This window comes from Poeciliopsis prolifica, unplaced genomic scaffold, assembly GCF_027474105.1.
Source record: "Poeciliopsis prolifica strain line A6 unplaced genomic scaffold, Auburn_PproV2 SCAFFOLD054, whole genome shotgun sequence".
NCBI lineage: Eukaryota > Metazoa > Chordata > Actinopteri > Cyprinodontiformes > Poeciliidae > Poeciliopsis > Poeciliopsis prolifica.
Window position 1 is genome coordinate 2,801,979 of NW_026562429.1, and position 25,181 is coordinate 2,827,159.

The 25,181-nt window shown below is 37.2% G+C and overlaps 1 protein-coding gene and 1 long non-coding RNA gene across 3 annotated transcripts in view; both read left to right on the plus strand.

The window, feature by feature from the left end:
- LOC129378880 (collagen alpha-1(XVIII) chain-like) overlaps positions 1–25,181 on the plus strand; it is a 50,105-nt gene that overhangs the window by 16,382 nt on the left and 8,542 nt on the right. For both annotated transcript variants that reach the window (XM_055059379.1, XM_055059380.1), the window contains exons 3-20: positions 9,454–9,701; positions 10,489–10,659; positions 11,026–11,157; positions 16,782–16,856; positions 18,006–18,098; positions 19,599–19,731; positions 20,653–20,696; positions 20,931–21,104; positions 21,248–21,274; positions 22,328–22,381; positions 22,479–22,553; positions 22,632–22,679; positions 23,094–23,219; positions 23,540–23,593; positions 23,964–23,999; positions 24,135–24,269; positions 24,941–24,994; positions 25,077–25,112. In XM_055059379.1, the coding sequence (XP_054915354.1) occupies positions 9,454–9,701; positions 10,489–10,659; positions 11,026–11,157; positions 16,782–16,856; positions 18,006–18,098; positions 19,599–19,731; positions 20,653–20,696; positions 20,931–21,104; positions 21,248–21,274; positions 22,328–22,381; positions 22,479–22,553; positions 22,632–22,679; positions 23,094–23,219; positions 23,540–23,593; positions 23,964–23,999; positions 24,135–24,269; positions 24,941–24,994; positions 25,077–25,112 (1,715 nt within the window). The remainder of the gene's footprint in view (positions 1–9,453; positions 9,702–10,488; positions 10,660–11,025; positions 11,158–16,781; positions 16,857–18,005; positions 18,099–19,598; positions 19,732–20,652; positions 20,697–20,930; positions 21,105–21,247; positions 21,275–22,327; positions 22,382–22,478; positions 22,554–22,631; positions 22,680–23,093; positions 23,220–23,539; positions 23,594–23,963; positions 24,000–24,134; positions 24,270–24,940; positions 24,995–25,076; positions 25,113–25,181) is intronic.
- Positions 6,591–7,360, plus strand: LOC129378893 (uncharacterized). Its single transcript, XR_008608106.1, has 2 exons — positions 6,591–6,837; positions 6,916–7,360. It is a non-coding gene; the product is annotated as an uncharacterized LOC129378893 (long non-coding RNA).

Here is a 25,181-nt window from a genome sequence, read left to right on the forward strand (position 1 = left end):
CTCAGATCTGCCAGGAAAAAAACATGGCAGTGAACTTTCTCTTCTAGAGCCTCTTCAGGGCTGATTAAGACTCCTCTGTCGATTATTAGACCATCTGGTTTTACATAAAGTTGAGTTTTATTTTATTATGGCAAACGGAGAACTCTTGAAGGTCATTCTGCATGACGATATAGCAGCCCTCCCTTCTTGGACACAACACTTACAATGTTTTCATTAGAAAGTCCTCATAAGCCCTTCTGTTTCATGGTCAACCGAGACACATGGAGCCATTTAACCCTCATAAATCTACAAGGGCACTCCTGTAAACCCCAGCTTAGAGCCGGAGGATGTGCACAAGAGTCGAGCTGCTCAGGAAGATGTCAAAATGTGACTGTGAATGATATTTAAGTTTTGACGTGGAGGGGAAGACCGTCCTACAATTTAATAGCAGATACAACAGTCGCGAGGTCGTCGATCAATTTGTTTTTGGTGCTGCTGGTCAGTGTATAAATATTTCTAATGTGCGGGCAACTTGTGAAATTAAAACAGGATTTTCATCTAATATTCAGAATCTGTGGTGTCTGTAAGCGCCTGATCACATTACTAACAAGCACTTTTTAGTAGCAAGTTGATCTTTTCTGTGTCTGGAAAATGACCTTTTTTTAAAAACCTCTGGAAAGTATCGTCGCAAATCAGCTGGCATTTCCCGTTACCTAGCAACACCAGTGAACACAGCTAGCAACCCTAGCTGTGCTGCGGCATGTTTTGTCAGCTAATTTTACCGCTGTACGTACTGTACAATGGCTGCTGGAAAAGACAAATGTTTTGATGTTGATTTAGTATCCAGAAATCGCTTACTGCATTCTTGTTGGTTGTGTAGGAGGCTCCACTTCTGCTTTTCAAAGATATACAATTGTATAATTGCGCCACCATTTTTATGTGCGAGTGTAAGGGTTGAGTTGGGGGGGGGGGGGGTCTGCAGACTGAAAACACGTTTTCTACAAATGATTTTGTGCATAAAATGTCATAAAAATGTTTTGTATAACCCACAGACTTAACCTGACCTCTTCAGGGATATTTTGTTTTTCTGAAAAGGCAATTTCATAAAATCCATCCTGCTGTAATTTGTAAGAACAAATTTCTTCATCGGCGGTCGAATTACATCACATTTAAGATTTTCAGCGTTCTTGTGTTGATTTTTTTTCACATAAGAAATTAATCAAAGCTCACATTTACACAAAGATGTCCCCACTAATCATTTATTAAATGGACAGTAAAGGTCATGTCTAAAACCACAGAAGAAGCAGATCGGTCTCACTGAGAAACTGTAGACTCTGCTTCTGAAGTGAAAGTTGGATGAAATACAAGAATGCCCTGAACTCGCCACGCAAACCTCTTCCCCCCATTTCAGACCTCACTTTACCTGTAACACATAAAGCTCCCATTGTGTGTGCAGGTCAGTCTTAGAGGATCTCAAGGAGATGGCTTCATTTTTATGAAGTGTTGCTCTTGTGGTTACATTCTGAGTCCAGATATTTCACATTTGACAGAAAAGTAGCTGTAAATTTAAGACAAAAACATATCATGTGGTCAGGGTTAAAACATATACAATTCTTCCACCACAAATATCAAATCTACAATTGGATGTTTAGAATCTGCTGAACGTTTTCTATATGTAGGGGTAGTTTATGCACCTCCACTGTCAGTTTCAGCCTTAATTCACAGAAATATGATGTCATTTTCTCCAAAGATTGCTCTGCACCACCAAACATGCTGTATTGTAACCTGTCACATCTTTCATGCATCTCTTTGATGACAGTTGGAAAGGAACTCAACACAACATAAAAACCTATGATTGACTTGTATCATTAATCTCACTTATAACTTATAACAAGAGGAAATAATCTGCCAAGTGGAATTAGATGGTTTGGTGGGAACATTTTGTACTTTCACACCAAATCTTGTACTTTCCCCTCCTGTACCCCGATGCATAAAGAAGAAGAAAAAAATATATATATATGGTTTAATTGTGCAATTATGAAGTCACTAATTTGGCAACTGTTCTGCTTATTGTTTTAGAAGTGGAGGAAAGTTCTTATCACAGCCAAACAGAATTACAACCACGGCACGAAACCTCTGCAGTAATGAGTACCATCTATTCGCATCGGCTGTTTTTGACCCTGTGGCTGGCATGAAGAATAATTAGATGTTATGCATTACATCATTTTGCTGGGAGTGGAACATTATATTTTGATCAGAAATTGATCCACTGGGGGTTCAGATGTTTCAGCTGTTTGCATTTAGACTCTGTTTTATGTTACTTTGTGCTACAATCATATTTCTCTGATTAATCTGGATTGCTTTGCAATTAAGAAACACAAAATAGTAATAATAATTGTGACCAAAGGAAATAAAGAAAGACAATAAAGAAAGAAAAACTAGGAATACTTTCTATGTTCATGAAAAGTAAGTTAATTGCAGGAAAGTGAGAATGTTTGGCTGTTGAATGATTCTCAGCTGATCTTCTAAACCATATGTAAACATTCCCAGAGCATAATGCAGCCACTTCCGTGTCTCACCATTGCAATGGTTTGTTCAAAATGTTGGTTTTCAACCCTACATAGCATTTTGTGTACAGGGCAAAAAGTTTTAAATTTATCTCATTTAAATAAAGTTTCTCCTTCCACATTTTCTTTCTCTTCTTACTTTCTTTTTGTTAAAAGGCCAGGATAATAGCTGATAGATAACAGCTCTGCAAGTTCCTGTGTTACCATTAGACTGTTGCTTTCTTGTAGGGTTAGTTGGTTTTATTTTAGGAGCTTCAGCATAAAAACGAAAGTAGTGTTTTCATTCCCTCCCTTCACGATTGTGCATGACTTGGTTTTGCTTTGTGAAAAATACCCAAAACTTGATGTCCTAACTGATTGCAACAGTTAGGATACGATTACAGTTAGTTGGAACTGGTTACAATCCTAACTAATTAATAGTTAGGATACCACTTGACATTCAAAACACTTAAAATCCTGTTTAGACTCTACCTGTCACGCCACATTTTGGTTTAATCTGGAATAAAAGCCACTTCACATTGATTTGATTTCCTTCCGACTGTTTCCTCTTGGTGGGATCATGAAAGGTTTGGCTGCTCTGGAATTTCCCTGAAAACATTTAACTCTTAAGAATCATTTCCCTTCATGCTAAGCATAATTGCTTCAAGTTTTATTTATTTACTTTCCGGTGTTGAGCATCAAAAACCCATGCCAGAACAATCAGAGTCCTCACAATGCTGGAGGTTTTCTTTTAGTCGCGTTTGCGACAAAAACCATCAGCAGGGTTTAATTGTAGCCCACTTTTACTTTGTCAGTGCTGCAGCAAGGCCAGAAATGTAATTTATCACAGAAAAGAGATGTAAGAAATCCCTCATGCCAAGTTTGGATGTGATTGGTGGAGATGTCACGCGTTGAGGCACTTTAATGCAGACAGGATTTTCTGTCGTTCTGGAGTTGGTTACTATTTAACTTTGTTATGGCTCATGTTTTGCAGCTGCATTAAGTGCCTTTGTGTGGTGACCGAAACTTTCAAAGGAAAGGGACAAAATGAAGGTCACTAATCACCTACTATTTTTCTAGTAAACACCGTTCGAGCGAAACATTTGCCTTTGTCAAAGAAGTGGAGACATAATTAATGATGCATTACCTGATTTATTTATGTTTGCGTAAAAGATCTCACAACTTGTTGACAACCAAATGCTGAAGAAGCTCCTTCAACTTTATGGTTCTGTCAGAATTCCAGATATTTCCTGATACTCACAAATCAAGCTGAGATTTGGCAGATTTAAAGCTCTACATGAATACTGAAGGACTAAAAGGCATTTCTTTCTAGAACATACAGCACCATCCCGCAGGTCAAATGAAAATAAATAAGTTCTTTGTTACTCACTTGTATGTTGGTTTTGTCTTATTTCAAATGTACTGAAATATTAGAACTTGAAACTAGATTACATTACTTGGTAAAATGTTGTGTTTTTGCAGTGTGTTCTCCTTTGTTTCCTATATTTTGAAGAGCAGAGTTAAATTGCTTTCTCTGTCTTATACTTCAGTGAAACTAAACATCATAGACACTCTGAACAACTTAAAGCAAAGTAGAAAATAAATATGATCATTTGAAATTACCTGGACATGGTGGAAATAAAACATTTCGATTTGAAATGAGTAGTTAGGGGTTTATTGATTTTGAAATTTGCTGATTTTATTTAAAAAATGTACAGAAATGAAAAGTTTTTCTCATGTTTTTAGTGTGAGGTTGTACTACTGCCAATACAAAGTGTTTAAGAGGCTCACAGTTAACTCACTTCTAAGAATCCCGCCACCTTTTTACATCGAGCCAACTTCCCAACCATGACGACATTTTCATACCTGAAGCAGGTGCAGAACAGAGTCCTCTTATGCTGCTGCTGAATTTTAAAGCTGCATGGGGCAATTTCCCTGTGCAGCTCCTCATCTCTGTTTGCATCTTCCAGCATATGAAGGACTCCTTTGTAACTATTCCTCTTACGGCCTATGCAGGAATATTTTGATACCATGATAGTTGAACAGATAGATTTTAATGCAGAGGAGTAGAAGGATGAGCTGACAGATGGTGATGTGAATCCTTGGTTTTTGTTTTTTTACTGTATTTATGACAACCATGATTGGAAACAGTAGGAGACATTTTCCCACAGCAAACCCCGTCCTCGTGTGTGGCTCATGTGGTTCGCTTGCAGCAGCAAGGTGCTTGCAACACCATGTAATCTTCTTCCCCGCTGGGATCAGTAAATAGAGGCCATATAGACCACAGGCTATCTGTTTTAGATAAAAATCTTTCCAAAAAGCTGCATTGAATTCAGCAAATCTGGTAGCTGGCTGGCTTGAACCCAATTTCTGCATGTGTTTCTGTTTCTGTGTACACAAGCGTGTTGCCCTGACAAGTGCCTGACTGGCAAATCGTTGGAGACGAACCGGAATTTAGCTTATCTCTAATGTTAGTGTGACAGTTTTTTCTGGTGAAAATTTGCATTGAGCCTTGATTGATTGAGCAGAAACGCAGTTCATTAAGGATGAAAATTAAGGATGCAGACAAACCCTGCAGCTCTCTTGACATGTTCAAACATTTGAACTTTGAAAATGTTTGTAATTTCTTTCCCGATCTGAAGGTCATAGGTGACTATAAGGTATTTTACTGATGTTCTGATGATTTTTTAAATTACTTTTTATCCCACAGGCTCCAAACTTTATGTTTCCTCATTATTGTACAAATATTCTTGCAGTTTGGCTGTGTTTACATAAAATAAAGATAAATTATATTTACAAAAATCACATTATAGATAAAGCATGAAAATAACATTCAATTTTCTGTCTGTTAAAGAAAGACACAATCTTTCATTTAAGATTTAAGATTATGAAATATGGTTACCTTAGTTTAAGGTGGAGTCCATTTTGGACTCTTGCAGGCTTGGCACCTAAACTCAGTTCAAACACAGCAGCTTTGTGCTGAATGAGGTCTCACTCATGCAAATATACATTTACAATTTAAATACCCTTGCTGTGTGGTCCTAGCAGTTTGTCTACAACTTCCCCCATCCTTTACTGGTTTCTGTCCTCTACCAGTCAAACGGTGACCCAGTTCATTGACATATTGTCTATCTGACAAATGTTTATAGAGAAACTTTTGTCCTTCAGTATTCATGTAGACAAAAAGAAGCACTTTTTTGTTGTGAAAATGTTGATGTATTAGCCCAAACTCTAATTTGATTCCAAAAGGACATATTTGTCACAATAACAACTCCTTGCAAAAACTCAAATTTTTACCAAGTATTTTTGGTCTAGTTTCTAGTATAAACATGTTATTGCACTTGAAATAAGACAAAACTAACTTCCAACTCTTCAGCAAGACATAGGAGCTTCTTTTAAGTCAATAATTCCTTAATATTGATGGAAATGCATATTATTTAATTTATAACAGGACATTTTTCCTATGTTGTAAGTGAAATAAACTCCCAATTATTGACCCAAAATCAGCTTTGTTTTCTTGCTGAAGTAATTTGAAAGTTGGTGTTATCTTACAACAGGACAAAACTAATTGACAGGTGACTGAGACCAATAAATATGAGTAAGATTTTATGTTTTTAAGGTATGGTGGATCACATATTCTTCAAGCTGCAGCAGTGAAACAAAGAAATATAAGCTATTGTGTTGGTAGGGCTTCCAATAAATAAGATAAAATACTGATTTCTGTTTGTCAAACTGTTTTAATTTTGAAATTTACTGGATTTACCTGAACAAATCATCATTGTGATAGATATTTTGCTGCTCGCTCAGGATGGTTTGCTCAAGATATTCAGAATGCAGTAGAGGCAATATGGCTGAAAAATGTATTGTGAGCATTTCATGTCGGTTGAAATCAATGATAATTGATTAGTGATGTCACCTTTCCTGTTTCATTTTCTCATTTTCTCCTTTTTCTCCTTGCTGCTTTTTATTTTTTAGGAGTTACGAAGCATAGTGGTCAAACCTGAAACTGCTGCTGCGCAAGTTACTCTAACAAGATGTTGCTAGGTAACCAAAGAGTGAGGAAGTTAGTTGTTTTTACCGACGTTGCTTAGCAGGCTGTCAGAGTTTGAGTTTGGCTTGTTTTCTGGATCAGAGATCTATTAATATTGATATCATGTTAATATCACAGTGTTTATTGTTTTTCATTTATTGCTCAACCCTGTATGACAGACATGTTTAACAGTCAAATGATTAGAAAACGAGCGGAGGTCAGACGAGTCGTCTTTTTCCCAGGAAAAGGGAGTTCACCCCGTCAAGCTGGCTCAGTCATTCGGTGATTATTCAGCCTTAATCCCATGAAAGTAAACTCTTTCGTGAGAGATTTTTACTGTAACCCTTTTTTGTTGTGCAGGTGGCGCACAAACTCATCCAAGCCTGATTATTTTTCAGTGACAACACCCTGAGTTTGATGAGGATAAAACCCCAGAATACCAAACTCCTCGATTGCAACTCGCTGACATGTCATCAGTTGAACATGAAACGGGACGGAAACCTCGCGGAGGTAGCGGCCCCGTGCTCGGCCGTTCGGCGTCTGGCCCAGAGGAGCAACATCTGCGGTGAAGTCACACCGAGGAGCCGGAGGTCGAAGTGACGAGCCGAGCTGTGGGAATTCCAGCTCACACACTTTGGCTGCGGAGAATATTGAGCAAAGTTCGTGTCCAAGAAGCAAAGCAGCCAGAAATCCAGTCACCAGTTTCTGATTCCAGAATTTTGTGTTTGGAATCTGATGTGGGTCAAAGAGGACTTGGAAAATATTTCCTACTTCAGCTTGTGCTTAAATAAATTTTACAGTATCAGCAGGATAATCTTCTTAACACCATACAGCTTCCAAGGGGTTTTAAGATGCTTATGCAAAAAAATTTATATTTAATAGTTCTTGGGAAAACATATTACCCTTAATTTTTAAGTGTCTAAAATTAAAAGTGGAGGGGGGGAAGGTTAGACAAAATAAAATTTTGAGGAAAAAATACAAGAACATTTTGAGAAAGTCAGATTTCTTTCCCCTAAGCCCTGAATGCTCTGGTGTTGTAATGAAAAATTCAAATCGAATCCCGTTAATTTTTTACATTAGCTCAGACAAAATTCATTTGAGACTTAACCGTTTCTCAGAGACACTTATATTTTACTCTGACTGAGCTATTTAGAAAATTCAGAACAGCAAATGTTAAATTGGTATCTCAAAATTTTTGCTGCTGCAACAAAAGTTGGCTCTTACAGTTTGTTTTCTGAAAACTGTTCAATAAAATCCCCCCAAAAAAGCTGCATTTTTAAATCAGAACAGTTTAAATTACAGTTAGTTGCCTTTTTCAAAAAGTTTTTTACAAGCCTCTTGAGTCCGATTAAACTCTACAGACATTTATCCATTTAGAGCTCATTATTACATTCTCCCTCTTTGCCACTTTTTCAGTGTTTTTCTCTTCACAACGCATTTTACACGCAGACAGGCACACGCCATGCGGTGAGTCTCATTTGCAGGAGCTTCCACTGCGCAGCATGTGTGCAGTGGTGCATGCTAATGCTTTCAAGGTGCCCAGAATGCATAACATGCAGAAGAACAGGCCATTGTTTCAGATGGGCTTCCTTATAAGGAGAACCAGGTGTGGTGAGGAGAGGTGATTGAGGATTCCTGGTCTGCTTGTTTAAAAGTAAAACAGCAGCTCCTGTTTAAACACTCAAGAGGAGAAAATAATCTGTAGCAGTTAATTTCGGAGAAGGTGATGAAATGGATTTGGACAGATGGAAACCTCTTCTTGGTTTACTGGATCAGACTGAGAGATCAGAGAGCAAGTTCCGGTGTGATCCAGGAAATGAGCTTGAACTTAAATATGTTGTGTTTCGTTCAAATATCCAGCTGCAATACTTATGCCAAACAAGGATTAAATCACTGATGAGTGAAAAACGAGCTGCAAGCTACGATTGGCTCCTGCTTTTTCTGTTGCCTCCAAAGTTGACAGATTTCACAAATCCTGTTTTTGGCGTTTTCGTTTGCCAAACTTTGCTTTTTACGTTTTCACTCAACGAAAAGTTGTATTATCATCGAATCTTTCAACCAGGTTGCTCACGAGCAAAGCGACGTAGCAATCATCAAGGTTAGCGCTCCGGTAAAATGTTTAATCATAGATTAAGTGGAACAATAATTTAGCGTCAATAGAAATAAAGGAGAACTTGGAGTAACACATTTATTATCAAGAACCTTTTAAAGCAAAACTTTAAAAGGTTTTTTTCACATATTTCCAAATTAAATTCTTAAATGGGAAGCTTAATATTTTGTGACATATTTAGCTTGCTAATTAGGTAGTGGGCTAAGTATTTAGCATCAAGATAAATATTTAGTTTTTGTAATTAAATGTTTAGTTTGAGACTGACATTTATAAATGAATGTGAAAGTACGACTTAATAAATAAGACATGAATTTTTTTCTCTTATGATAGAAAAAGTAACCCAAATAATTCCTTATAATTTTTGGCTGTGTGGCTTTACAGATGGAACCATCGACCCAAAAGCATCTGTCCTCTTTTATAATCACATTTTGTTTTTTTAAGTTTTGAATGACCAGCTGGAAACTGCGTCGTTTTCTGCTACCTTTACACTTTGAAGCATGCATGAATGCATGTTTCCCAGTCTGGAGTGAATGGCATCACTGGGTGAATCCCAGTAATGAGAAACTGCTAATACAAACTCCACTTCCTGCAGTCTGGAGTTTCTTTCAGACAGCAGCATTTTTCCAAGTAGCAGCTGCCAGTTTCCATGCAGCTTTCTGGTCTACCAGTTTGTTTTCTTCTGGGTCGAAGGTGGACGGTGATGACCTCTGAACTCTAGTGGAGGACAAATACTTTCTTTTCCCCCTCCACTTACACACTTTCCACCTCTTCTGTTTGTTTTGTGGCAGACCGGGGTTCTCAAAGCTCGTTGGATCTGACGGAGCTGATCGGCGTTCCCCTGCCCCCCTCCGTCTCCTTTGTCACCGGATTCGAGGGCTACCCGGCCTACAGCTTCGGCCCGGGTGCAAATGTGGGCCGCCTCACAAAGTCGTTCATCCCAGATCCGTTCCATCACGACTTCGCCATCACGGTGACGGCGAAACCAACCACCCGGCGCGGCGGTGTGCTTTTCGCCATCACAGACGCATATCAAAAAGTGAGGCGTTATCTGCAGCTGCTTTTCTATTACAAATGTGCAGAAAACCTTGTTGATCTGCTGCTAATGTTGGAAATCAACAGAAGTGGTGTTTCCAATAAATACAAGATTCAATTAAATTCACATGACAGGTCAATAGAAACCATGCTGAGACATTCTCCTACCACTTCCTGTCGTCTTCTCCATCATTTCCAACAGAAACAGGATCCGGTTGGGGTGCAAAAATTTTTTTGTTGCTATTTTGTGAAATTATACTGGTGATTTAGGGTTGTTGTAGATATAAAGTAGGACATTTCGACCAAAAAAAAAACTGAATTCTGAGATAAAAACAAGAAATTTTGGTGCCTGAAAAGTGAAAAAGAAAATGCTTGAAAAAACTCAGTTTTAAAATTAATCTCTGAAATTTTCTAGCAAAGGGCTTTTGCAAATTTTCAAAAATTTCTAGAAGTCAAAACCTTTATATTTCTGAGACTCAGAAATTTGCAGTTTCTTTAAAAATTTCAGTTTTTTGGCAGAAATTTACTCCTGCTTTTTTAGAAATGTTTCTACATTGTCCCTAGTATGGCATTGTAGGAAATACAACTAATTTTAGTGAAAAAAACATTTTTTTTATAAATTCTGCTTGATGTTTCCATTGAGTAGATTTGTTTTTGTAATTCCAACTTGCACAATGACACAGTTTGTGGAAACGCAGTTGTTACTTTATGATGACTCCTGTTTGCAACAATTGATCCATCAGTGACCATCTGTTTTGTTTGGTTTTTTTTGCTTTGGTTGCATTGATAAGATCGTGCAGCTTGGTGTCGCCCTGTCAGAGGTGGAAGACGGCGCCCAGAACGTCATATTGTACTACACCGACCCAGAAGCCAGAGGTGGGACCAGAGAGGCCGCCTCTTTCAAAATGGGGGAGCTGACAGGACGGTGGGCGAGGTTTACCCTGACTGTGCAAGGAGCAGAGGTGAGCAGGAGGGATTTGTGTCTCTTATAACCACACTCAGGATAAAAACTCACGTTCAAAAGTTTGTCCTGGTTTTTATATATCAAGTGGTATTTAGTTTCTCTCTTATTTCTTATGCCTGGACTGAATGTCAATATTTTCAGCATAGAACTTTGCAGCAAGCTGTAGGAGCTCATTTTAAGCAAATAACTCCTTGATACTGAAGAAAAGTACCAGTTTCGCTGGTACTTTTTTGTACATTATAGTCAAATTCAATCCAGTCTGATTGAATTTTGTATCACATTTTGACTGAATAAATGTAAGCATGTAGTTTGTCTTTAAATGTCTCTAGTTTTTCTGGTCATTTCTGTTGTCCTGTCCCTTTAGATCCGCCTCTACATGGACTGTGAGGAATACCACAAAGTGGCCTTCACGAGGAGCGCCCAACCCCTGACCTTTGAGTCCAGTTCCGGGATCTTTGTGGGGAATGCCGGTGGAACGGGTCTTCCTCGGTTTGTGGTGAGTCTCTTATTTATTGTGGAAATGTGCACAAGAGTGCAAAGTAAAGCTGCTTCCCATCCATCATTTTTAGTAACGGAGAGCCCTGTTCGAAGCCCCTGCTCTGTTTGTTCTTAGACGTGTTTGATAGGTGCTTATCCGGGTAGCTTCGCCCCTCGTTCCTGATGTCAGTGCGTTTGGATCAATGAGTTCACGGCGGTGACTGAATCCAGACCCAGAATGCAGACAGATGTGATGTTTGGGCGGTCGTCTCCGTTGCATTTTCTGATGTGAACACAGTCATCTTTGTTGGCAGCTTTACGGCCACCACAAGAGACCCCAGAATGAAAGACCACATGTGTCTGAGTGCTGTCTTCTCCGATGAGAACTCATAAATGGAAAGCTGTTTGTGATTTACAGGTTTGAAATATGGCTGAGCATCTCTCTGAGGCGTTGAATTGAACTGAATCACTGATAAATATGCTAGGATAGAAAGCCCAATCCCCCACAGTAGCTGTTAAAAATACTCAGGAGTTTAGCTGGTTGGAAGTGCAGGAGGTGGAATCAGCCTTCAGTGTTGTTGTAAGGACAATAAAACAATACATGTTCCAGGGATTTCCCGATAAAATGCATTATTAATGGGGAGAAATAATCTGAGGTGAACTGAATATCAGTAGTTTGTTTGTAGTTGGTGGTTTTTCTAGAACTTAATTATCTTTTATCAGAATCATTATCAAAATCAATAAACCTTCTGAAGATTAGATCATTTTTACACATTTTAAAAAATGTTGTCCTCAAACTGTCCATCCATTCTTACATCCTTCTTTCTTTCAATTCACATGTGTCAAACTCAAGGCCCACGGCCAAATGTGGCCCGCCGTAGCACTTTATGTGGCCCTTCAAACTCCAAATTACATCAATAAGTCCTTTCAGTTTTTCACAAATCTGCAAAATTTACACAAAATCAACAGATCCCTATAACTTTTCTGATTTTGCTCAAATTTTCTCAGAATTGGTTAAAATCTTTGGGTTTAAGTGACTGCTGCCTCAGCCTTACTTTATGTCAAGTGATAGTCTGTAATTGATACAGCGGATAATAAAAAGTCACATTTAACATCATACATTAGCGCAAATTTTGGAAACATTTCTTACAAACATTTCACCACAGAATCTTTCATTTTGATTGCAAAAAAAATTAAAACAATCACAAAATCTTGGATGAACAGCTATTTATTCATATATTGACAATTTAATTGGTTTTATCTATATATTCTGTCAGAACCAGCCCTTTAAGAAATGTCAGACTATTGATATGGCGCAAAATAAAAATGTGAAGCTCGCTGCATTCTCTGCTAAAAAATATTTAAGGTTAATATTTAAGATGGTGCCAAGAGCCCCATAAACTTGTAATTTTTCTAATTATGGTTGCAACATAGCAGGATCCCCCATGTGCAGCTTTCCTGTCTTAAATTTTATTCAAGTTGGCATTAAAACTCGGTGAAACCTGCAGATCCTCTTTTGTCCATCCATTTGTCCAAACAGCTGTCCGCTTGTTTCCTTCCTGTTTCTGGTTTATTATTTAAAATATCAGCCCTGTATAAACATTGACCATAATTTCATAGTGAATTTGGAGCATTTGTAATTTATAAACAGGAGAAAATGGACTGACATGAAAGATGGGAAACCTTCCCTGGCAGTTCACTAAAGCAAGTTCATGTGTTGGGAAAACTATAAGTTCTTAGTGGAAAGAGGAGAAAAAAGGTTCCTGTCGTAAATGTTTTACGTGGTTAACATGTTATTAGAGAAATCTGAGAAGCTTTCAAAGACTTTCTTAGAACCAAGGAAGGAGTTTGTTTTTATTGAGGGCTCCATTTTTGGCTTCAGACTGGAGTCAATTTACATTTGGAACAATCCATCCAGCAGTTGTCTTTCATTTAGGAATTTAAACTAACTTATGTGGATTTAAAAATAAAATCTAAACCAGCTCCATTTTTCTCTGAATCCTAAAAAATACAACCCTGATTTTGTTTACTGGGGACATCAGGCATTAAATTAGAATCATTTCAATCTGTACCATCGATTATTTAAAATAAACTTTGTATTGTTTAATCGGTTTCAATCAAACTCCAGTTCATTTGTCTGGAAAGTCCGGTTCGTTTAGGGAGGTAAGAAGATGCGGACCAAAAGACTGAACTTTGTTCTGCCTACAAACTTAAGTCTCGGCTTGTTTGAAGAGAAGTTCAAACGTCTAGATGAGCACCAAACAGACCGGAGACCGCTCCAAAAGTAGGAAGCAGGCTATGGCGCAGGGCATTCTGGGTAAACACAACCAAAACAAACGTGTGGCTAGCGCTAGCGAGAGAAACGGCTTGTTGTCTTTTACCAAAGAAAAAGGAGGAATCCTAAAGCTGCTCAAATCTGACGCTACTCCATTTTTGTTTAGATTTTGTGAAGGAGGAAGTTGAGCTCAGAGGTTTTAATGTTGTTTCCTGTAATAGTTTCTGTTACAGCGCCCTCACAGGCAAGGAGGAGAATTGGTGTGTGAATTAGTTTGGATCCTTTGACGCAGTGCAGCGTGAAAGAAAACCGCAGCAAGAGAAAATGCAATAAATGTTCCAATTTTGTTCCTGGTAGTCTACCAGACCATCAAGTATGACAAGACCCTAATTTTATCAAATGCAGTGTTTCATTTCCTACTTTCAAAACTTAATATATTGAAAAAGGTCATTTTTGACACAGGGTCTAACTTTTTATAAGTTGGACGTTGTGACCTTTCTCTGTATAGTCGTCATTCTTTGTCATCCGTCATTATGATATTTTTATCTCTTTTTGTTCTCCAACCTTGAGGGAAAGAATGTAAAGTATTCAGACTGCTGCACAATCAAAGCATCTTCATATTTTTGTACGTCTGACTGTAAAATACTGTTTGCAATTCATTTTGCTTTCATGAAAACTATAAATTACATTGCATTTTGTGAATGGTTTCTGTCCATTCAGACGTGATTTGCATGTCATACCTTTTACCGTTTCTGTTCCCTAACTGTAGATGCTCAGTTATGAAGATTAAATATGGTTGCTATAAGACAAGAGCTCTTCTTCATAGGTTCTACCGCCTCTTCAGAGTAAGCTCCATGTATTTCATTACTCCTCTGCCCTGCTACATTCAGACGAGGAGGAGCAGAAGAGTCTGTGAAGCTGCTCAGTGTTTGAGTTGGCAGCTCAGTCAGAGATTGTCTCTCAGAGAGCAATAACAGGCCTGATTCAGAAGTGGCTCTCTGCAGCCGTAGCCTCACCCGTGGCTTTGGATGAACACACAGGAAGAAGAAAAAACAATAAAAGTTTAACTCGGTCTTACACACGGTCTCATTCCAGCTTTCCAGTTTGATTACATCTGTGTCCAGCAATTTATGAACCCATTGCTATTGTTGAAAGCTTCCTGCCTAAAAAAATTGTTTTGATAATAAGGTAAAGAGCTGAAGGACACATTAGGTTTAGAGATAAAGACACAGCCTGAAAACATACACAATATTGTATGTACTCAAGGAAATGAAAAATGTCCACCCACCTGTTTCTTCATCCAACCATCTGTTAGTCTTTGCCTACATTTTGAAGTAATTGCAAATGGCCGTTTAAACTACAAAAACTTTTGCGGTGCTAATGAAGCTAGTACTTACTGCTCCTGCATCTTCCTCCTCCTTCAAGGAGTACATTTTTTGTAAACAAATCATAGGTTTTCAAATCATTTTTAATGCAACTGCCAGTATAAACTTCTAAATTTCTGCTTTTTCTAGATTCCTGCGGCAGACAGCTGTGCTGCAGTGTTGATGCTAAATGTAATTGTTGTCCACTTCTAAGAAAAAAATGCATTTTAACCAATCCCATGAGCTTTTTAGGTAGTGGAGATTAATCTACCACTTTTCTACCTTCCTGCTTCTGCTAGCTCTGCCACACTTCTGATATTAACTTTCAATTTGAAGATTTGGTTTCAGCTTACAGGAGAAAAACAAATCAGCCATCAAAAGAAGACCTACCTAATTCCTGAACTAATGCAGTATTTTATCTCAGGTACAAAATCATCTAATTATGGAAATTACGGGAAGACAAAATCCATAATTTATGAAATGGGAATTCTGCATTTTCAGAAGGAAATGGATCTTTTGGAAACTATCACAGGTGAAATTCACTTTTTTTTTTTTTTAGAAAAAAAATATTTTCACCAACTCAGATTGTTTGATGTAAGATTTGTAAATCAACCTCCTGCCTGATTTGGATCCTTGGACCCAAACTGTGTTATGTTTGTTTACATTCATTTAATTAATTATCTGAACATGTGAAGCAATGGAGTGAATTCTCTTTTTAAAGCTGCAGAACGGATTACGTGGCACATTCTCTGTTTCAGATGTGTTGTTTACTGCACAAACAGATGTCTGTGATTTGGCTCGCTCCGTCGGCTCTCATCCACCCATTTCTCTTCTTTCTCTCCATTTGTTCCATCCGTCTCTGTTTATCACGTCTCTACCACGTCGAGATTTCACAGGCAGTGCCTTGTTCCATTAAAAACAGGTGTTTGTCTTCTGGCTTCATCTTTACGTCAACAAATTTGGCTGAGTCTCCTTTGAGAAGACTTTTCCGACTTCATTCCCACCTCTGTGATCCCATAATGCAGCTTAGACCACCTTTAAGGCAGTAATCTGTAAATAAACAGGAAAATAATAGATAATGTCGATATCACCTGAGATTCAGAGCTACATGTAAAGCATTTGACTCATCTGGAGTCTTTAGGGCTCACAAATTAAAGTCTAAAATTTCCACCAAAGCTTTATCTTTGAAGTAAATCAATGTACAAAAATAAAAGTTGGTTAATTTTATTGCAGACCAAAGCAACAACCACATTTACAGCTGCCAGTATTTTTCGGTCTTTCTCTTCTGGATTTATACGTCATAAAACCTTTTATTTTATTTGCAAAATAGCCCAAGCTTGGTGAGTCTGCATGGAGAACATCTGTGTGCATAAGCAGCAGATTTAAGTCTGGACTTTGCTTTGCCCATCCTTCAATGCATTTCCATTATAAATGTGTGCAAAACTTTTGTCAAAAAATCAAAATTTCGCAATTGCCATTGTTTAGTACCATTAAATAAGAAAAATAATTAAAATATTGATGAAAACGTAACATTTTCACAAGCAGATTCATCAACATTAAGCAGTTATTGACTTAAAACAAGCTCCCATTTCTTGCTGCAAAGTTAGTTTGTCTTATTTTAATCATACAAAGATATTTCCAATAGAAAAACACCTGGTAGGAGTTTGTGTTTTTGTAATGTTATGAAAGGCTTAACTCCCACTGCAGTGAGAACCCAGCAGTGGAAACTTCGAACCATAAAATAGTGTCAATCAAAACGAGGCAAGTGACAATGTGTTGCATTTGATGTAATTTAGTTATCAGAGTAAATGAGGCGAAAACAATGAATCATTTCCTTCAGCTGCACTGATTGTGGTCTATTACCTTGAAGTTTGTGATTTAATGTGACTTTGGAGAATTTGGAGAAAGGTTTGGGCTCCAAGTATAAACATGAGACATTACAGTTAAGGATCCATAAAAAGTGGATATGAAGCACTAATGCTTATCGCTCTTCACCGTCTGCAGGGATCCATCCAGCAGCTGGTGTTGAAGTCGGACCCCACAGCTTCAGATGACCAGTGTGAGGAGGACGATCCTTACGTGAGTCTGCCTTAAAAGCTCTGCTTCCCTTTGCAGGAATGCACAGGAAAACTGCTCAAAAACCCATGGTTAGTGCGCCCTCTGCTGGCGGGAGTAGAGTATTGCAGTTTACTCCATGAATATGAAATAATGAAAACAAGATGCAAAGAAGTATTTTCATTAACTAAAAAAAATAAGACTTTGCATAACTAACTAGACCTGTAGTCACAAAACTACTAATGTGCAGAGAAAGTTTATTTTTCTTTTTTCTCTCATATATAAAAAAAATAACATCTAGAATCCAGGTGGGTTTTTCTTTCAGTTGGTTTGTCAGAATGACCTTAACATATAATTTATCCAGTAAATATGTCTTATTTAAATTATGTCATATTTTAATTTTCAGAATAATTCAGAATTTTGGATTTTAATTACTTTCTGTGAGCAATAAACGTTGAAATTACAATAAATACAGGCTTGAAATATTTTTCTATTTATGTGACGAATCTCCGTAATATGTGAGGTAGGCCTGTATCAATAAACAATAAATCAATTAATGATATGATAAATTATCAGAAACTCAATAATTGTCATTTGCTTGATTTATTTTTTCTCTTTTCTCTCTCTTTCTTGTTTTATTTTTACCAAAAACCGAATGATAAAATTCTTCAGTCTGGTACTTTGGTCTCAACTGAACCTTTTTTTGAAAGATATTTCTGTTTGTAAATGCTTCATCATTTGTTTTACTTGTTGTTTATTTATTTTGGATATTTCAAATGTTTCCCAAGTCAAGTGTTTAAATGTTCTAACATCAGGATCATTTTCTGAAATGTGACAAAAAAGCTGAACATTTTCACAGCTGTGAGTTTTCTCTTTACAACACAGACAGTCTAACCTTATATGGTCGTTCCTCTCTGTCCTACAAAGACAACAAAATCTTTATTTTCATGTTGGTTTGATTGATGTTTCTGGCTCTAAAATATGTTTTCTCCTAAATTTAACCTTTTAATCTTGGAATTATGCTTTGAAAAAATACATTTTTTAGAGACTGATTTTCTTTTCTCATCCTCCAGCCTGAACTCTGATTATTTTCCCGTCCATCTTCTCTGCTCTCCTAAATGTTTATGTTGCGACTCCAATTCTTTTATTCCCCTGCTCTCATGTTTGCTTCAGGCGTCGGGTTTTGGGAGTGGAGATGAAGATTATGATGACTCCAAGGAAGGAGATGAAGTTAAGAAGATTGTGGAGGAGAGAGAATATCCCATGGTGCGTTCGCTGTTCTCTTGGCTTTTTGCCATTTCGCTGTGCTGGACCCAAACCAAAGAAAACAGCTCTTATCCTTGCAGGCCTGTTGGAGACTGGAACACCCTGGTATTCGTTGCTGTCTGCCAACTCAGTGCTCTCAAACACACACCGCAGGGGGCCGGGTTGGCAGACAAGGGGGGGAAAGTCAGCTACATTATTACACTTCCAGAAATAGCTCCACAGGGAAACCTGTCAGATTTATTTCACCGGCCGGATGAAAAGATTGGTATCCGCAGCTGAAAGTGTGTCTTGTTAAATTAAATCTCGTTGTCACCCAGTTCTGACGGTGGCCAGCAGGAAAAACGGAGTTGTAAAATATCAAATTATATTCCAAGTCACTGTGAAAAGGAAAGCTTCTTCCAAATGTTTATGGTGTAAAAAGACAGTTAATTTGTAAAATACAAAATATAGTTTTATGTCTTGCACAACATGTGTCGTTTCTTAATATGCCACGTAATGCAAAATGTTAAGAATTATTTCTGAACAAATCAGTAATTGTAAAACTTTTGGCATGAAAAGAAACAGAAATAGTTTTTTAATGGTTTGGATCTTTGACTTTGTTTATAAATAAATTTAAAAAAGGCCCATTTTTGAGCAGATAAAGCTAAAAAAATTCACATCTTTCTATGTGGCCGTCTAGATTCAAACTAAACACTTAAATATTGTTATCAATCAAATCAATGCAGTTTTTATCTGTTTACTGCCAAATTATATCAATCAGTCCCTCCACTTTCTTGAGAATTATCGTGGAAATTCACACAAAATCAACAAATCCCTGCAATTTTTTACACTAATAACTGGGATTTTTCTCAAAAATGATATAAAACTTTCTTACTTATACCAAACAGCTGCTTTAGCTTTAATTCATGTCAGATTATAGTCCATGATCTATGCAGCAAGAAATAAATAGTCACATTTATCGTCATAAATAATTTAAAATATTTCCAAACTGTTTAACAGTTTGTGAACAGGTTTATTGTTCATTTATGATTTATTTCAAAAATGAGTTTATAGCCATATACCATATTATATTCATATCAAACATGATATGTCCTTCAGGTTTTGGTCTCATTTGCCTCATCAAAGCTTAAAAAGTGGTTTCCGTTTTGTAAGGACATCTTGAATTATGTGTTTTTAATCTTTTTAAGTGCCTGCTAATTCGCCAGCAGCCATACTGTCGACGTTTGGACTGATGTTTGCCAAGTAACTGCATCTGTGCTCAAAGCTGTAATTTGCTCTTTAGCTTTCCTCTCAACATTTTGATGGGAAAATTATGCAGCAGATCAGGTTTGCTTTGTAAACATTCAGCTGCAGCCAGTAAACAATTAAACTGAAAAATCTGGAGTATGAGTTTAATGTAGGAAGGAAGTGGCAGTCCTCCATAATTTCTATTTTATTTTTATTTTTTACACATTTTAATGTTTTTTTTTAAATATGTGAGCTTATATTTCTGGTTTGTAGCCTTTTCCAGCACCAAATCCCACATATAGCGGCCCAGTCCAAGCTCCGCCCACTGAACCATCGCTGATCGATGATGAAGATGGTGATGATGAGGAGTCATCTGGCCAGGAGTTGGAAATGACCACTGTAAGAGGTAAATATATTATTATTATTATTATTATTATTATTATTATTATTATTATTATTATTATTATTATTATTATTATTATTATTATCATTGCATTTTGATTGTTAAAAAATATGTTAAAATATATAGTTATAGTTAAGTTATATTTCCTATTCTTATGCAATACTAGTAAATTTGATTGTAATTACTAATATTTATTGCTATTTTATTATTATTATTATTATTATTGGACATTCATTAAGTTAGTTTAAAAATAAATTAGCAAATATATTTGTATTAAATGCATTCATTTCTAAATTTACATGATTTCTATACAAAACTAATAATATTTGATTATAAATACAATACAAGTTCCAACTTTTCATTAATATTTAAATGAAAACATTTATCATTGTATTTTTGTTATGTTTATTATAATAAACATTTATGTTATCATAATTGTTAATATCATTAATTTAGTTACCAATTTACACATGTATGTTATCAAATATTATTTCAGTTGTAGAAATAAATTCATTTTTTTTGTTTCTAATATTTTTGTAGCACATTAAATAAAATTTGATTACAAGTATTAATATTTATTAATTTACATTTTTCATTGATATTTATGCATTTATATTTTGATATTATTATTGATTAATATAATTTCATTGATCATTTACATGAATATGTTATAAATGGTATTATTTGTATTTATTATTGAGTATTATAAATGTAAATAATTTCTGTGATATTCTCTTTAGCACCTGTTGTTGTATTTCAGAAGATGGCCACCAGATGGTGATAAAGAGGCGCTTTATCTCTTATTCTCATCACTGTATTCTTTTCTTCTGGCCTGCAGCAAACCAGCATGTCTTTCTCATTCTGGTCTATTGTTTCATAGCTGAAACAAACTGATGAAATGATCTCCACGTGTTTTTCTGACAGCAACAACATCTCGGGCGGACGCCTCTGAGAGACGAGTCAATGCTGTAAGTTGGCTTCTTCTCCTGGACGCGTTTTGCACTTAAGCAAGTTAAAGTGTAGCTCTGTGAAGCATTCTGTCCCAGATACATGGAGCTCAATCTGGCCTATTTAAAGTTACTGCAGCAGAAACCTTCCTTTGATTACATCATAACATAAAAGTGACTGATTGACCTGACTGTATTTATTTATTATATTTATCATTGATGAAGGTATTTACCCGAATTCTCTTCAACATTCAGGTCCTTCAAGTGTCTACAGGGCAGAAGGGCGAACCAGGTGAACCAGGTCCTCCAGGACCTCCTGGCCCTCCAGGGCAAGCAGTAGGTGGGGGAGGGGATCCTGGACCAAGAGGTCCTCCAGGGCCAAATGGACCAGCAGGCCCAACTGGTCTTCCTGGGAAAGATGGCGAGCCTGTGAGTTTTTTAATTGAATCTTCTTGTTTGTTTGATTTGCAGCAATCAGCAGCTTTCAGTGTTTTTCCAGAGCAGCAGTGATGTGTTGTTTATCAGCGGAGTACACACTGATGGATGTGTTTCTATTTTTATCTGTTCTCCAGGGGATGAAAGGTGAACGCGGGCTGCCAGTGAGTAAAAACTATTTCACTGATGTGTCATGTTTTACTGTTAAAGGCAAAATCAACTGGGATTATGTAGGAATTATCCAACATGAAGGACAAAATGTGGAAAACTCATCAGTGATTCTAAATATATAGGCTGTGGCTCTCTGCCCAGGGCGTCATCACATTGGGGACAATAATTAATCATTTTTTGTTTGTTTTTGGGTGCACACTCTTCTCTCTGTGACACAATACTAAGGATAGAAAAAAAAGTTAATTTCTGCCAAAAAAGTCCAAAATATTCTGAGATTAATCTCAGAAGCTTTCTAGAAAGGGGACAAAGAAGCACAACCTCAACACACCAAAAGCAGATTTCCTCTGGACCGATTACAATCAACAATCTTCAATAAATTCCCAAAATATTCCTGCCTTTGACAATTTGATCTATTCAAATTGCAAATTTTGCAAAAAGCAAGAAAATTTTCAGATTCATCTCAGAAAATTTGTAGAAAAAAATCTGAAAATTTTTGAGTTTGAATAATAAAAAAATTGCAAGATAAAACTCTGAAATTTTGAGATTAATCTCAGAAATCTTCAGAAAAAAAGTTTTCATTTCTGAGTTTTAAAATAAAAAAATGTGCTTAAGATAACAAAGAAATTTTGAAATCAATTTCAGAATTTTTTTCTGTGCTTGAAAGTTTCTTAGCTTGAAAAGTTAAAAATTTGCTAGAAAAACTGAAAGTTTGAAAAGTCAAACATTTGCTACAAAAAAACATTTTAGCTTGAAAAATTGACAAAATTGCCAGAGAAACTAAGAACATTTTGATTAATCTCAAAGATATATTTAAAAAAGTTTGAAATTTTCAACATCTGAAACAGAAATTTCAGTTTGTTTTCTGAAAATATTTAGGTGGAAATTCACTCCTGCTTTTTATTCCATCTTCAGTGATCTTAATACACCGATGCATCTTCCATTTTTCTGCTTATTAACATTTGAGTTGTTCATCTTAATCCTTAATTTTCTCATCTGGGTTTTCAGCGCAGTTGAAATGTTGGTTTTTGTTTTGCTTTTTTCTCCAGGGAGCAGCAGGATTCCCTGGACTACCAGGAGATTCTGGTCCAAAAGGAGAGAAAGTAAGAAATAAAGTCTGAATAATGAAAGAAAAACATCCTGATGAGACTTTGTGTTCAAACAGTTTCTAACGGTTAATGTTGCTGCTGTCTTCCTCAGGGTGATCCTGGCCTGGGGGTTCCTGGTCCTCCTGGGCCTCCTGGACCTCCTGGTCCACCCAGCAAAGCTTCCATGGTTCGTTCCTCATTCATTTCTTCTCGTTTTAAAATGTTGATGCCATAAATTCACTTTAAGGTCCTGGATTTTACACAGGAGGGTTCCGGATTCGAAGACTTTGACAGCGATACAGAGGTCATCAGGGTAAGGAACCAAAACAGTTTTGACCACATTGGAACCACAAAATCTACTTGATAAATTAGACCAACACAGAGAAAGAAATTTGTCAATAATTTTCCTTTATTTTGAAGAAAAGACTTACCAATAATTGAGTCACACTGATCAGTTACCTAACAACCCAAACAGAGCTGATTTTACCGCTGTATGCGCTGTACAATGGCTACTGGAAAAGACAAGCATTTTGTTGATCACTTGTTGCATTCTTGTTGGTTGTGCAGGAGGCTCTAGTAATGCTTTTCAAACATGTATGGCTGTATAATTGTTTAAACGTTGAGTTGGCGGGCGTGGCCAAAAGCAGCTCAGTAGGATTTAAAGTGACTGTAACCCAGCACTATTGGTTACAATATTAATTGTCAACATTACATTGTGTATCCTCAGGGCCCCCCAGGGCCTCCAGGCCCCCCAGGGCTACCTGGCCTCCCAGGATCCCCAGCTGGTGGTGTTGTTCCGGGGCCTCCCGGGGCTCCAGGGAAAGATGGAGAGAATGGAGAACCGGGACTCGCCGTGAGTAATGTATCACAGATCACAATAACATGAGGTTCATTTTACTGATGAATTACTAAAATAAACATTTTATAGTATTCCAATCTTTCTACTTTCCTCTTTACAGTCTCTGTTTTGCAGGTTTTCTACATAAAAAATGTATTTGAATTTGCATAAAGCCTTACTACTGCAGGGATATTTACCATAAAGTTTAAAGAACCTTCAGGAAAAGTTAGAAATTTTGACAAAAAAAAAAAAAAGAAGAAAAGTTTCTCTTGTTACAAGTTGTTTCTTTCACTAAGTAAAAGTTAAAATATGAATAAATTGTTGCCTGATTGCAGGGAGTTGATGGAAAAGACGGCGACCCGGGCCCTGCAGGAGAGAAAGGAGACAAAGTGAGTCTAAAACTCATCGCTGAGGAATAATATGCATCACTTTAAGACATGTTTATGTTGTAAATATCTACGATTCCTGTCCTGACCTGAAAACCTGCCTTAGAGGAACTTATGCCATGGCAACTTCTGCACAGGGCAACCCTAATTCACCTTCTGCAAACACTCTGGTTTAAAAAAAAAACAATTACCATCCATCCAGCATAAAAAGCCTGGCTCTTAATGAGGTGACCCCACGGAGTAATAAAGCAGGGGAGCTCGAGAGTAAACAAGTCTGCGCTGCTTTAAAGGCCGCTCCGCTTTTTAACGCCAGCCAGAGCCGTCTGCAGCGCCGCTAATTTAATTTCATTATTTTTCATTTGTTTGTTAAAAGGGAGAGCCTGGAGCGAGCGGGCCACCAGGACCAAAGGTACCATCTATTTACCGTTCCTCTGAAAGGATAATGAGCCATTAGCAGCAATAATTAGGATGTTTTTCTTCTGCTGGCTGGAGAGCCAATGAGGGGATTCGGAGGTGATGATTTAATACTCAGTTTGTCTCTCAGGGAGATCAGGGTGCAGCAGGATTTCCAGGGTTACCGGGGTCACCTGGCAGCGAGGGGCAGCCCGGTCCGAGGGGTCCGCCCGGACCGCCTGGGCCGCCCGGACCCTCAGGAAGACGCATTGCCATGGGGCTAGAGGTACAGCGTTTTGTTGACTTTGATCAATGCGTGTTATGGTGAATAAATTCATCAAGCTTGGATTTTTCTACATTTCTGACCCTTTTAACCTTAATGCATTTTATTCTATTGTGATTTTCAAATGATTTTACAATTTCAATCTGAAAAGTGTGGCATGCATTTGTTTTTAATGCTCTCAGATTTCTGACTTCACAAGTTTCTGTCATTACTCTTGGTAAAACAATCAATCATTTCAAACAGAAGAGTTCCTTTTTAATTAAAACAAGATTCTTAGTTTTGCACATTAAAAACTATTTTTTATGTGCAAAAACAAAAAGTTTTAAACTAATTGTTAAACTACTGTTCCATTAAGTATTTTTATTTAAACTTGGTAGCTGATTTCGGATGTTTTATTGGCCAAAGTTTGATTATCTTCATGAATATTAATGAACAAATTCCTGAATTTCTGAAGTTGATGCTTTTAACGGTTGCAGAAGTAATCCACTCTTTTCTTTACAAAGAATATTAGGTCTGAAAATCTTTAATTTACTTCTTAAGGTCATAGTTCATGTGACAAATATTGATGTGTTTTTAGCCGCGTTTCAGCAGAAATACATTTTAAATACCTCCAGACTATTTTTTGAACAGTTTCATCAGTTTAAGTTGTTTGTTATCTTTTTCGCCTCTCTTAGGACCTGGAAGGATCCGGCCTGCTGGAGGATTTCGGAGGCTCCCCTGGTCCTCAGGTACAGAATAAATGTGATCCATTTCCTCATGTAGCATAATCACGCCACAAGGGCCGACTGCTCACCTTATTTATGTTTATAGGGCCCACCAGGAGTCCCCGGACCCCCGGGCCCCAAGGTGAAATATTTTTGTGTTGACACTTATTTGATTCTGGGAGCGATCTAACCGTCTCATTCCCTCCCTGAA